The sequence below is a fragment of the Stenella coeruleoalba genome, assembly GCF_951394435.1.
Source record: "Stenella coeruleoalba genome assembly, chromosome: 20".
Lineage (NCBI taxonomy): Eukaryota > Metazoa > Chordata > Mammalia > Artiodactyla > Delphinidae > Stenella > Stenella coeruleoalba.
In genome coordinates this window covers 12,900,712-12,915,699 of record NC_137166.1, presented here as the reverse complement: position 1 = coordinate 12,915,699, position 14,988 = coordinate 12,900,712, and the positions used below count along the sequence as shown (strand labels likewise).

At 45.2% G+C, this 14,988-nt stretch overlaps 1 protein-coding gene across 1 annotated transcript; it reads right to left on the bottom strand.

Moving 5' to 3' along the window:
- Positions 1-1,234: 1,234 nt before the first annotated feature.
- Positions 1,235-9,821, bottom strand: MLKL (mixed lineage kinase domain like pseudokinase). The gene is given in 9 exon segments (XM_079907890.1): positions 1,235-1,792; positions 2,050-2,099; positions 2,433-2,539; positions 2,543-2,563; positions 2,569-2,583; positions 4,634-4,718; positions 6,998-7,143; positions 7,146-7,387; positions 9,781-9,821. Coding segments are annotated over 8 exon segments (993 nt in total). The 5' UTR covers positions 7,386-7,387; positions 9,781-9,821; the 3' UTR covers positions 1,235-1,463.
- Between the last annotated feature and the right edge of the window lie 5,167 nt (positions 9,822-14,988).

The window sequence follows — 14,988 nt, the reverse complement described above, 5'->3', positions numbered from 1 at the left end:
TAGGTAATATCACATGGCAAAAAAATCTGGACAACACAGAGGGCTGCTTAGTGAAAAATATACAGAATGTTTCTAAAAGGTTCTGAGAGTATATTCATTCATGATCCACCTAATGGCCATGTTTACTAATTAGAAGAGAAAGAATAAACACACAAGCCAGAAGGTTATAGTCTTGTCTCCAACTTCCAAAAGTTTTATATAGTTAGAGGAGAAAGGTATTGGCTGTATTTCATTTTAGGGGTGAAATTCCCATTTACAACTTTATGGGTGATTACTTAAACACCAACCCCCCGTTGGTCCATTTGTAAAAAGACTGAAAAAAAAATGCACTAAGCGCCACTTCATAGAAGAGTTGTTTAGATGGATGTCTTTTTTTTTTCTCCACCAAAAGACATAACTAATGGGTTCCCCTAAACTACATGATAGTAACTACTTTTATGGACCTGAACGTATAATTTAAATGAAAAATTTGAAAGAACTGTCAAGGTTAAAATATGCCAAAGAAAGTTTACACTTGTGGTAAGCCTCATCCCCAGGCTCTGGGGAAAGCCATGAATTTCCCTCTACCATTAGCAGTACCTTCATTCATTCATTTTCTAGTTCATTCGGTCAACAAATATTGGAGTAGCCACTGTCCTACTCCAGGAGAGGAATGTGAAAGCAAGGGACTCATACGTGGTTTCTGAGTTTGTAGCAATGTTCTAGTCTTTAACCAGGGGTGGATATGTGATGTTCTTTTCCTCTGACTTAAAAAAAATTGCACATATATATTTTATACACTACTGTCCTGTGATACATATCACAATAAAGATAAGAAAAACATTATTTTGTATCTTTGAACTCTGTAGCAACTTCAGTGGAAACATTTCCCCAATCCGGGGCTACTGCCTGTGAATCATGTTCTCTTGTGTCTGGAGCTTCGTGGAAAGTCTGAGAAATTTGGATCTAGAGTGGGAGAGGGAGACATTCCCAGGGAGGGAGATGGTGTAAAGAAATGGAGGAGCAACTGATAACCTGGTGAAATAAAAGTCTGAGTAGAGGGCTTCCCTGGTGGCACAGTGGTTGAGAGTCTGCCTGCCGATGCAGGGGACGTGGGTTCGTGCCCCGGTCCGGGAAGATCCCACATGCCACGGAGCGGCTGGGCCCGTGAGCCATGGCCGCTGAGCCTGCACGTCGGGAGCCTGTGCTCCGCAACGGGAGAGGCCACAACAGTGAGAGGCCTGCGTGCCGCAAAAAAAAAAAAGTCTGAGTAGAGGAAATTACCCCCAGGATGTTGAGAAAAGAGAAGGAAGGGAGAGAAAGAATATAGGCTGCAGTAATCTGCCTTCGCAACCCAACTTTAGACTAAACAATGCCCTTAGGGCTGGGTTTCTGAACTCCTGTGCTATTGATATCTGGGCCGGATAATCTTTGTTGTAGGGGGCTGTCCTGTGCCTTGTAGGATGTTGAGAAGCTTCTATCCACTAGATGCCAATGGCATGTCCACCCCACCCCGCCTCCCCTGAGTTGTGACAGCCAAAAATGTCTTTAGACATTGCCAAATGTCCCCCGAAGGGCAAAACAACCCCTGGTTGTGATACATAAGGAAAATCTTTCACAAATGTTAAGTAACACATGTGGCCCATGCTCTTTAGACCAGAAAAAGCCCTACCTTCAACACAGGGCCTCCTGGAGGGCTCATATGCACAGCAATCATCAATGATCTCCTGCAACTGTGAAGGGCAATCTTTATCCACTGGCTCCTGGTGCCGGTCCACAGCCACCAGCCGGTAGATCTTCTTGGAATCACAGCCTGGCATGGAAATGATAGGATGGGAGGCTTAAAAATTGCTCTGGCACACACACATCTCTCTGGATGCTGATGGCTGGCAATGGAACCAGGGACTTTGAGAATTGAAGAAACAGGAGCTTCCAATGACCCCAATGACAAGCGCAGGCAATGCCCACACTGAAGAACAAAGCGCCCAGGACAGCACTGATGGGAATTTCTAATCTCTTGGAAGGCAACCCAATCCCAGCACCATCTGAGCCAACTTTCACACTGGTTACCTTCAAATGGGCTTTTCCCAGTGGCGATTTCCCAGAGGACGATTCCAAAGCTAAAAGAGAACCAAGAAACTGAACAACCGTAACAAGTTTCCCTTTTCCCATGCCCCTCTAGCCATTTCCAGAAAACACAGTGGATTTTCTTTTTGGCTGTGCTGAGCAGCTTGTGGGATCTCAGTTCCCCAATCAGGGATTGAACCTGGGCCATGGCAGTGAAAGCGCAGAGTCCTAACCACTGGACCACCAGGGAAGTCCTCACGGTGAATTTTCTGATTACCACCCAATTCCATTCAACAGAGTTAAGGTGCTCCTCCCTAATGGCATTTGACTTGGACTTTCTTGTCCCGTTCATCTGAGTTAGAATCTGCACGAGAACATAAACATACCTGTATATTTCAGCTTTTATGTCATATTTATTATACACATTTTCCAGTCTCTGAGGTGAGATGTATGCGGCAGAATTGACTCTCTCTGCTTCTTTTCCTTTAGTTGGTCAGCTGATGGAAGTCTGTGTTTTCTCAACTCAAATCCTGCAAGCTAGATAATGACTCAGAGACAGAAAGAAACAGCACCATCTCGGGTGGGGGATAGAGGGAAGGGGTTGATGCTACACATGATTTTCAGGGGATGGTTTTTTTCCTTTGGGATGTATTTCCAGTGGTGTCTTCTGGCTCTGTGGCTACTCTCCTGGCTGGCATCCTGGGTTCAATTTATTATGGTGTAACGACCAAGAGAAACACAAAGAGGTTTCTTCTCTATAAAATGAGGCATGAGGATTACTTGAGGCGATGGTTATAAAGCACCTGTAAGACTTGGTATGTTGTTGTTCTAGTGTTACTACGTTAGATACAGGGCTTTCTCAGTTGACGACTCAGCTCCACTGAGTGAGTGTGGACGGGGTGCCTGGAGTCACCGATGGCTCATTTTCTCTCGGAAGCAGACCAAAAAAACACACAAAAAACCAACACAGGGGTATCCTCTCTGTTGTATCTGAACCTATAGGCAGCCTGTTACCCCACTGACCCTGCACGGTCAATGTCATGCTCTTAAAGAAGCCACAGCACAAGCCATGGGAGTGTGCGTTCTCCTTGGTCCATGCACATCTGTCATCAGCACCATCCGTGTGCAGAGGGCTGCAAGCCCTAAACGCAGCCAGGGATCCAAAAGTAGGGGCAAGGTCAGAAAAAGGATTAGACACTTAGGTGGCTCCTCCTCCTTTCATTCACATGTTCAGTGAGCACTGACATCCTCTGACATCTGGCTCCACGCTAGCCACCAGGGGTGAAAGGCTGAATAGCACATGTTACAGTCAGGTGTGAGAAGGCCCGTGCTTTGTGAACACTTATATGACACCAGCTATGGGGAAAGACATCTGAAAGGCAGAAAAGACCCGTCTTCTGTTATTCAGAGAAAGCTATCTGTGGATGACAGAGAAAATATTCTTTTAGCACTCGGGAACTGTGGACATCGAGTTAACAGAAGCCTTTTCTCTTCCATAGGAGAATCCGAATTTCAGTGGACCTTTTAGCTCTATTCCCCTGGGAAACTGACAAACGCTGACTGTTACCTATGCTCCTAAGTAATATTGCTGCTGATTTTAAAATGATGGGTGATTAGTAAGTTGTTTATGGACAAGAGGTCGGGGGGATGGGGACTATAAAGAGCTACTGGGGGACTTCCCTGGTGGTCCAGTGGTAAAGAATCCGCCTTCCAATGCAGGGGATGCGGGTTCAATCCCTGGTCAGGGAACTAAGATCCCACATGCCCTGCGGTAACTAAGCTGGCACACCACAACTACTGAGCCTTTGCACCTCAACTAGAAAGCCCATGTGTCACAACTAGACAGCCCACACACCGCAACTAGAGAAGCCTATGTGCCACAAGGAAGAGCCCACGTGCCACAGCAAAAGATCCTGCATGCCTCAACGAAGATCCCATGTGCCGCAACTAAGACCCGATGCACCCAAAAAAGTAAAGAAAATAAATACATAAATAAATAAATAATCTAAAAAAAAGAAAGAATATTGACTCCTGTGAGTCGTGAGGCTTCTAAGCCTGGATGGCCTCGCACCCACCCGGGGGGAGCCTCTTTCTGTCACACCTAGGATGAGGAGAATATCTCCTGGAGGATTGTGGGGACAGGTGTGGCGTCTCCGGCTGGAGAGAAGGATTTGATGCTGCCCTGCTGGCAAGCTGTGTTGCGTGATGCCCTTCTAATTGCCTCCAGGTGCCAAGTGTGGGCTATGGCTGGCCTGTGAGTCTGAATGCCTACCTGGGCTTAAGAAGATCCCCTCATGGGTGTTGCAGGGACACAGAAGTGGTGTCCAGGCATCTAAGGGGAAATGGCTCTTAGCCCATCCCTGCTGAGTGCCTGGGCAGTGGTGGACGACGGGCATCAGAAGAGCAGGCAGGACTGAGTCTGTCCTGTGGTGGGCACACGGGAAGCTGTCCAGGCAGGGGAAGAGTTGAACTCAGTTGAAGGCAGAGAAACGAGCAGGCACAGGCCTCTGGGAAACGTGCGTCCCTCTCCTAGCACCAAACAGTCACACAGGTCGAACTCAAAGGGCCCCTGGAAGGCCATACTCACCTTCACGTTGCAGTCTTTAGTCACCAGGAAGCTCGTGCTGCTGATGTTTCTGTGGAGTTCTGCAGGTGTTTCCGAATGGTGCAGCCTGACACGACCAAAGGCAGGGAACATTAGTGACCTTTGCACAGACTTTGCTATCCACGGGTAGGTGGGAAAACAGGGATGCAGAGGTGAGATGTGACAATTGTGAGCTGTACGCCTCTGTGGCGCTCTGCCTGGGAAGCACTGAGCAAAGCAAAGGGCTCAGAGGCATGGCGGGATGGTTGGACCATACCTAGGACCCTTCTGGTTGAAACAGAATGTGAAGCTGGGGTTCCCACCAACTTAGTAAGTGTTAAGTGTTTTGGATTAATGGAGCCCCTGCCTCCCAGTTTGGGGTGTTATCACAGAGTTGGCCTTAGGTTGGGCTCTCCCAGAAGCAGATCATGAGCCACGGATTTGGGTACAAGTGATTGATTAAGAAGGTATTCCCAGGAGAAACCAGGTGAGGGAGTAGAGGAAGCAGGACAGAGAAGGAGAAGAAATCAAGCAAGGGTGTGACTTCAGGTGAAGTTCCAGGCTCAGCCTGACCCCAAGGGGACCTCTAGAGGATAACTACCCCTCAGGGTTTGTTCTGCACGACGCAAAGGAGCTGGACTTTTGTACTCACACCTGTTGTTCAATGACTGTGGACTGGGTGGGGTTGGGGGGAGAGGAACAGGGACAGGGACAGGTGGCTATAAAGCTCCCGGGCACTTTCACCTCTCAGGGCCAAGGGGCTCCAGCGCCCATGGATATTCCTCTGCAGATGGTGGCCATGAGCTGTTAGCAGCAAAGTATGCTGAGTGGGGGATGAGTGTGCAGAGCAGGTAAAAAGGATCAGAGGCCATCTGGATAGGCACTAACAGTGTCTCCTACAGTCCAAAATTACTTCTCATAAAACTCACTAGTGTAGGGAGTTGAGAAGGAATAAACTTTATGATTTCCAAGAAAGATCTAAGGCAGTATTTCCAAAAGTATGGATAAGTGGTATGCAAGATGACATAGTGAGAAAATTATCCTTTTAATTCCAGTCTTTCCGATTACGCCAAGAAGAAAGTCTCAGTTTGGTGTTGGATGTCTTTAATACCTCCCTAAATCTGCTGACATCTCCTCTGCACAAAGAGAATGCCGGTCTGAACTGCAGGCCTTTGGGCAGGAGGCATCATGCAGCCAGAATTTAATAACATTGTTTTGGTTTTATTTGTGGTCACCTATTTGTGATAAGTGATTCTTGTCTTCAAGTTATGGTAGTAATAGAAAGTGTCCTTTTTTATTTTATTTATTTTTTAATTTATTTTTTATTTTTTGCTGTACGTGGGCCTCTCACTGTTGTGGCCTCTCCCGTTGCGGAGCACAGGCTCTGGATGCGCAGGCTCAGCGGCCATGGCTCACGGGCCCAGCCGCTCCGCGGCATGTGGGATCTTCCCTGACCGGGGCACGAACCGCGTCCCCTGCATCGGCAGGCGGACTCTCAACCACTGTGCCACCAGGGAAGCCCAAGTCTAAAATTCTTATCAGGCCTACCAAGACCTGCATGACCTTGCTCCTGTATCTTTTGGCCTACCTCCCCACTTTCATCTGGTATCTCTCCACCTACCACACTAAAGCCATCCTGGCTTCCGGCTGTTCCTTGCACAGGCCATATTTATTCCCACCTCAGGGCTTTTGCATTCATTGTCTTCCTGGCCATGCACCTCTCCCTCAACTTCACATGACTCACTCCTTTTGATTATTCAAGGTGTCCATTCAAATGTCACCCTGACCACTCTCGCTGCACCCACTGTCACTTTCCATCTCATTACCATGTGTATGATTTTTATTGCCTTTAGATAAAATGATTTACTTAGCCCTCTATCTGCAGACTTTATGTTCCGTGAAGGCAAAGATCTTGAGTATTTTGCTCTGTGTTGAATCTCCGGCACTTAGAACAGTGCCTGGCACATGGTACTCAATTCCTGTTTGTTTAGATAATTAGTGAATTTTTCTTCCTGGATAATTTACATATTAATGGAACGTCCTGGAAAAACTAAGGCTGGGAGGATTGACATCAAAGAGAATGGAAAGGGAAACCCGACTCATCAGTATCACCCCCACCCCGCCACTGGTGGCACACTCAAATCTCACCAGCCCCCATCATGTCTGTACCCAGGGATGTCCGGAGTTCTGAGTTACATGAATAGATACCTGCTAAAACCTCTTCAGCCTTCCTGGTTTTTTGGTAAACCAAAATGAGACTAATATACCACCATTTGGAGTCCCCCCATCTAAAAAAACTCCTTACCACTTCTCAGTCCTTGGATAACCTTCCTGTCTTCCTCTGCATCCTATTGACCTTCCTGTTGCCAGAATGCTCCTGGGCTGATGCTTGAAATAGGCATCCGTTGATCCACCTGAAGCAGCAGTGAGAACTCCTCCCAGACATCTCTCAGCCTCTTGTTCACTCCACTGAAGAGTATTCTGTCATGCCCTGCTGTTAGAAACTTCTGGATCTATTGCTGAACTTATCTATCCGCTCCTTAGCTTCCTCTAGGGCAGCCTGGAAACGTTTCAGCGTAGTGGTTATCTCGGTGGGCAGGTTCCTCTCTCCTTGGGCCTGGAGCATTTGCAGAGGCTGCAGCAGGCCATGGACATGGCTCCTTAGATGCCAGCACTGTTTCTGGCAGTATTTCATCTCTTCACACTGGTTGTAGATAAGCTGGACTAAGGAGATGATCTGCCTCAATTGATCCATATCTGGAAGAAACAGATGGAATTTGTTTAAGTCCCAGGAATCTCCTGCATATTTACTACTGGGCTAAGGGTGTCTGTGATTTAAATGGCTGTAGAGGTCTCCCCATCAATTTCATGTAAGGTAGAGATGGCTTGCTGTCCACCAAAATCTTCCAGTTTTAGCTGGAAAGTGTTGGCCCAGCTAGGACTACATCTCCCAGCCTTCCTTGCACCTTGATGTGGCCATGTGACTAGTTCTCACCAATGGGGTGTGAGTAATATAAGTGTTACTTTGGGCTGAGTCAGGTTTGTCTCCTTCACACACTGTCAGCTGGTTACACAGGATGATGTAGCCCTAGGTGTGGTAGAGCCCAAGAAGGGAGAATCCTGGATCCTGGAATCATCACTTGGAGGAGAGCTGCTCATAAACCTGGAATATCTGCCATGGACTAAATTTCTATTGCATTTGAAACATTATATTTTGGGGTCTATTTATTAAATAAATTTAGCCTATTCTAACAAATATATCCTGCCAAAGTATAGGGGTGACTATAGGATAGTAGGTTGAAAAGCTCAGGCCCTTTCCAAATAAGGCAAGGATTACCTAGTAAGTCACCAACTCTTCAAGGATAAAGGGCCCAGTGGTGGAAGATCTTCTAGTTTTTAAAGAGCAATCAGAAATTTGGATTTTTATATTAAATCTCTCAATTTAAAATATTGCAACCAAGTCAAAAAATGTTTTAAAAACTGTGCAGTCCAACACTGTGTTGGTCAAATAAAATATGTTTGTCAACTGGATATTGCCCATGAAGCCTCAGTTTACTACCTTGGCCACAGCCAGCTGAGGCTATTCAGGACTGTAATAGAAGTTGGCTTCTGCAGTCTCAAATTTTCTTTTCTGTCTCTCTTCCCAGTGCTTGAGCAGCCCTGCCTTCCTGGTCCTCACCTCCATCCCTCTCTACTGTGTTTTTAGCACTCTGTAAATTTGTTCCAGCCTCCCCATTGGCCGATGCATCAATAAGCCTTCATGTTGTAAGTGCTGACCCCTCAGAGGCCTTTGCACTAAAGACTAAGAGATTTTTCAGGCCCAGAGGGGTTGAGGTAGACATCTGTGTTGCCTACACAGCATCCATTTCTCTACTTCCTATTGTTGCCCAAATTTTCTGTGACTATCTGCTCCTCCTCCATTCAGCAATCAGTTTGTGGGGAGCTGGCCCCACCCCTGGTTCTAAGGGTGAGACTTGTATCTAAGCCAGTGGTTCTAAACTGAAGGTGACTTTGCACACGCCCCCCACTCCCTGCTGGGACTTTTGGCAACGTCTGGAGACATTTTTGGTTGCCACGGCTAGGGGATGGGTGTTATTGACATCTAGCAGGTAGAGGTCAAGGTGCTACGATGCACAGGATGCCTCCCACCCCGCCCCGCCAACGAAGAATGATCCAGCCCAAAATGTCAATAGTGCAGGGGTTGAGAAACGTTGATCTAAGCCATCAGACAATTCCTAGTAGCTTATCACAGTGATGGGTTCAAAACTGGGCACCTGGGCTACTTTGAGGGGTACGTTTGCTGGGGAACGTCCTGGCTCCCCTAAGCCAGCCCAGGAAGTCAGCTTCTAACTCTCAACCTCTCTCTGAATATGAGTGAGAAAGCATGGAGCCCTGATTCTAAAGCTGTGGAATGAGGCTAACTTACAGATGGCAGAACGGAAAGAAAAGAATGAGTCCTCAGTGACAACATTGAGCCACTGGTGGTTTGAACTGACCCTGAAGTCTACCCCATTCCTCAATTACAGGTTTCATGAACCAGTAATCTTCCTTATTGTTTAAGCTCCTTTGAATCGTGTTTGCTGTACTTGCAACCAAAGGCAACTGTGTTCAGTAATGAATGATGATAATAGCGATGATTACTACAGGCTAAGTGCTTTGGAACCACAAGCTCACTGTGGTTATCTGCATTGTATAGGTGAAGACCCTGAGGTAGGGAAAGGTTGCATTTAAATAAGTACAAGTCCACAGAAACGGTTGCCAGAGGACTTTCATTTTGGCAGGCAAGATCTTAGTTCCCCCGCAGTGGGAGTGCGGAGTCTTAACCAATGGACAGACAGGGAAGTCCCTCTAAAGTACTTTTAAACAAAGTTAATCTCAACAGTTCTATTCCAAGAAGGTAATTGGTCTGGAGCCCAAATCTGGTTTAAAAGCATGAGTAAGAAACTAGCAGAAGCCAAACCAAATAAGCAACTAATTGATACATTTTTGTTGTTGCCTTGGAGTTATACTGATCTAACAAGAGAAGTAACAGGTATTAGGGCATGCCTAAAAAGACTCAGTGGGTCTCAGGCTGCCCAGCTATTCGCAGTTGCTAAGCAGAGAGCTTCAAGGCCATTTCTTGGGACTCCTGAGGGCAATGAACTATATACCTTTCTCTGGTCCACCGGAGACAAAGGCAGATGTGAAAATGTTGCTCAAGGAACCTTGAGGATTTCAGTTTCATAGCTCCAAGCTTCAGTTATCTTATTGTCAGCCTCATCAAAAAAGCCATATCTCAGAAACAACTAATCAAAAGATAATCGGAAAAAATATCCCACTCATCAAAGCAACAATTTAAAACAATACATTTCGCAGGAAGAGTGATAATGTGGTATGAGGAAAACCACAGAAAACAAAGCTTCAAGAAATGGAGAGGGACTTCCCTGGCAGAGAAGCGGTTAAGACTCCGTGCTTCCACTGCAAGGAGCTCGGGTTCCATCCCTGGTTGGGGGACTAAGATCTCGAGTGCCTCCAGGCATGGCCACAATAAAAACCAAAAAACGAAATGGAAAGAACTGTTATTTTTCTAGCTGGGAAGATTAAAAATGACAAACCTGGCAATCCTTTCCAAAGGTAAATCCAATTTAATGCAGCTCCAATAAAACTCGCAATGGCACGTTTTGGTACTGAAAGTAAATGGTCCTCAAGTTCATTTGAAAGAGGAAATTAGTAGCGATAACAAGGATTTTTGTAATAAAAAGGGACTTACCTATAAGATATTAAAATTATAATTACTAAAGTTGTTTAGGGCTTATTAAGTATATGATAAAGATACCAAAAGGATGAAAGGGAATATAAATACATATATACTTTGACTCAACAATGTGAATTGCTAGGAACTTGTGCTGTGGAAAAGCTCATATGTGTACAGATAGTTGGATACTAAGGACGTACATTGAGGTGCTATTTGTAATATGTAAACCTGCTAACAACCTTGATAAGGATATGTTACTTGCAGAAAAACAATGAGGGGTAAAAGTCACTAATTTTAAAAGTGAAAAATCTTAAAACGGTAGTAACAATATAAATCCATTGAGAACTCTAATGCCATTTCCTCCTCCCTTCCGAAAAATGCCACCAAGCAACCTTTCCTGATGAGACATTTTACATAAGGTTACTCTCCTTGTGTCTAAAATGGGCCCCCCGAAAAGGAAGAGGGCATTAATCATCAAGATCTGGAATCATCTCCCTTGGCAATGTCCCACTGTCTGGAGTTGTCTGTCTGGGGCTGCTTGGCCAATTCTTCTGAGCTGGGTTCCCGAGGCCCTTCCACAACGACCTCCACCTGGAGCCCACCCCTTTGCCGCGCCTTCTTTAGCTGGAAGCAGTCGGAGACACGAGCGGGCGGCTCCACCCTCAGAGCCGAGGAAAGAAAACGAACTCGGTCCTGAGTTCCAGGAAATGGGACCGTGGGTCACTCCCACCTCCCACTGCGGCTCTCCCCTCACTGCCCAGGAATCTGGTTGCGCCCTTCAGCCCCGCCGCCTCCGGGGACCGCGCGCGCCCCGGGACGACTGCCAGACTCACCCTCGTGCCTCCTGAGGGCGTCCAGTCGGTCCTGCGCACAGTTCCAGGCAGGCACCTCGGCTTCTCTTCTCGGACGACTGCCTTCCTCCCGGGCGAGAAGTCTGCGAACGCGAGACCCTGGGGGAAGTGCCGAGTCCCCGCGCCTCCTGCCCTCGGTGCCCGTGCCGCGCGCCCTGCGCTCCGCTGGCGGAGCGGGACTCACCCGACGCCGGCTGCCACCGGCCGGATGTGCCCCTTCGAAGTCAAGCGACGTTCGGCTCACGGCCCCTGAGCCCGGCCCCTCCACGTGTCTCCCAATCAGCTTTATCGGCGGCTGTTTTTGCCCTGAGCCGGCTAAAGGACTGGGTGTCGGACAGGGAAGTCTGGCCCGCCTTCTCGGAGCTTTCACAGGGCTCTTGTAGCCAAACCCCAGGCTCAGGGTGCATTGGTTCCCTAGAATCTCTTTCCATCTGGCTCAGAGCGAAGGATCCTTCCTTCCTCCTGGTATTCTCCCCTTGCCCTTTCCACACTCCCCCACCTTCCCCAAATTTCTCAGTAATTATTTACAGAGTACTCCTGGGGCCAGGCCCTCTGCTTGGGGCCGGAGATTCAGAAAAGAATAAGGTCCCAGGAAACTATTATAACCAGGACACAGTATGGGAAAGATTAGATGAGCAAAAAACAGAGCTAGAGAGAAGGTGCTTGTGTCTGCTTCTCGGTGCTTGAAAATATTGGGGTTGGGGGAAGGGAGTGAAGGAAGAGACACACTTAAGCTGGGGTGGGGGGTTCGGCGGAAATCAACTTCCTCCTCTAAGGTCACTGCAGAGCTTTCTCTTTTGGTGCAAGTCATGTTTTATTACAGTTAGCTGTGTCCGCAGCTAGAAAGTCTGAGGAATGACATTCATTAACTCATCAGGCTGTTTCCTCTAAAATGACAGAATTGGATTGTATGAGAAGACTTTTTGGATAGGGAAGACCTGGGTAGAGGACGTCTGGGGTGTTTATTCATTTATATTCTCCTGCTATTTTCTCCACCTACTGCATCATCAGTTTTCTTCTTAGCTCAGGTTCCTTAGTAGCAGAGTCCAAAAAAGAGAATCAGGTATGTTGTGATTTACTGAAGGAAGGCTCTCAGGATAGAGGGTAGGATAGGGCAGGGGGAGAAAATAGCTAAGCAAGGATGCAGTCTCAGTGCAGACTAGCTTCAGCCAGATTCCATGGGGAGGTCTGGAGCAAGAAGCTCTGGAGCAAGAGGTAGCTTCTGCTCTGGATAGATCAGAAGTTAGGTCACAAGAAGTCTTAACAAATTGAAGAAGATTGAAATCATACCAAGTATTTTTTCTGACCACAGTGGAATGAAACTAGAAATCAATAGCAGAAGGAAAACTGGAAAATTCATAAATATGTGGAAATTAAACAACTCTTGAGCAACTATCCTGTCAAAAAAGAAATCAAAAGAAAATTAGAAAGTACCTTGAAACAAATGAAACACAACATACCAAAACTTAGGGGATGCAACAAAAGCAGTACTGAGAGGGACGTTCACAGCAATAAATACCTACATAAAAAAGATCTCAAATAAACAACCAAACTTTACACTTCAAGGAACTAGAAAAAGAAGAACAAACTAAGCCCAAGGTTAACAGAAGGAAGGAAATAAATATTAGAGCAGAAATAAATGAAATAGAAAACAGAAAAATAATAGAAAAAATCAGTGAAACAGTTTATTTTTTTAAAGATAAACTCTACAAACCCTTAGCTTCACTAAGAAAAAAAGAGAGAAAATTCAAATAAAAAGAGTCACAAATAAAAGACATTACAACTGATGTCACAGAAATAAAAAGGATCAAAAGTGACTGTAATTCCCTGGAGGTCCAGGGATTGGGATTCCGGGTCTTCAGTGCCAGGGGCCCGGGTTTGATCCCTGGTTGGGGAACTATTATCCCACAAAGCCCTGCAGCATGAGCAAAAAAAAAAAAAAAAAGAGAGAGAGAGAGAGATTGTGATGAACAATTATATGCCAACAAACTGGGTAACCTAGAAGAAACAGATAAATTCCTAGAAACATACAGCCTACCAGGATTAAATCATGAAGAAATAGAAAGTCTGAACAGACCTATAATTAGTAATGGAGACTGAATCAGTAATCAAAAACCTCCCAACAAAGAAAAGCCCAGGGCCAGATGGTTTCACTAGTGAATTGTACGAAACATTTAAAAATGAATTAGTACCAATCTTTGTTAAACTCTTGCAAAAAATTAAAGAGGAGAGAACACTTCGAAGCTCATTTTATAAGCTCAGCATTACCCTGATACCAAAGCCAGACAAAGATATAAGAAAAGTACAGGCCAATACTCCTGCTGAATATAGATACAACAATCCTCAACAAAATACTAGCAAACCAAATCCAACAACACATTAAAAGGATCATACACCATGACCAAGTGGGATTTATTCCTAGGATGCAAGAATGGTTCAACATATGAAAATCAATTAATGTGATACACCACAGTAACAGAATAAAGGATAAAAACATATGATCATCTCAATAGGTGCAGAAAAAGTATTTCACGAAATTCAAAACTCTTTAATGATTAAAGACTCTCAACAAATCAGAAATAGGAGGAAATTATCTCAACATCACTAAGGCCATATATTACAAGCTCACAGCTAACATCATTCTCAGTGGTGAAAAACTGAATGCTTTTCCTCCAAGATCAGGAACAAGGCAAGGATGTTGACTCTCACCAGTTCTATTCAATATAATAATAGAAGTCCTAGCCAGAGCAATTAGGCAAGAAAAAGAAAGTAAAGACATCAAAATAGTAAAGAAAGAAGTAAAGTTGTACCTGTTTGCAGATTACATGGTCTTATCTATAGAAAACTCTAAAGACGGCATTTAAAAAGCCCACAAAACTGTTAGAACTAATAAATGAATTCAGTGAAGTTGCAGGATACAAAATCAACGTAAAAAATCAGTTGTGTTTCTATACACTAACAACAAATTATCTGAAAAGGAAATTAGGAAAACAATGTCATTTTCAATAGCACCAAAAAGAATAAAATACTTAGGAATAATAAATCAACTAGGGAGGTAAAAGACTTGTACACTGAAAACTACAAAACACTGATGAAGGAAATTAAACAATACACAAATAAATCTAAAGACGAGTGTTCATGGATTGGAAGACTTAATATTGTTAAAATGAGCATCTACCCAATGCAGTCTACAGATTCAATGCAATCCCTATCAAACTCCCAATGTCACTTTATAGAGAAATAGAAAAACAATTCTAAAATTAATATGGAGGGACTTCCCTGGTGGTCCAATGGTCCATGCTTCCACTGCAAGAGGTGCAGGTTCAATCCCTGGTTGGGGAACTAAGATCCCTCATGCAGCATTAAATTAAATTAAATTAAATTAAATTAATATGGAAACACAAAAGATCATAAATAGCCAAATCATTCTTTTTAAAATTTATTTATTTTTGGCTGCATTGGGTCTTCATTGCTGCATGCAGGCTTTCTCTAGTTGTGGTGAGTGGGGGCTACTCTTCATTGTGGTGCACTGGCTTCTCATTGCAGTGGCTTCTCTTTTTGCAGAGCATGGGCTCTAGGCGCATGGGATTCAGTAGTTGTGACTCGTGGGCTCTAGAGTGCAGGCTCAGCAGTTGTGGTGCACGGGCTTAGTTGCTCCGCGGCACATGGGATCTTCCTGGGCATGAACCTGTGGTGTCCCCTGCATTGGCAGGCAGATTCTTAACCACTGTGCCACCAGGGAAGCCCCCAAATCATTCTTGAGAAAGAAGAAC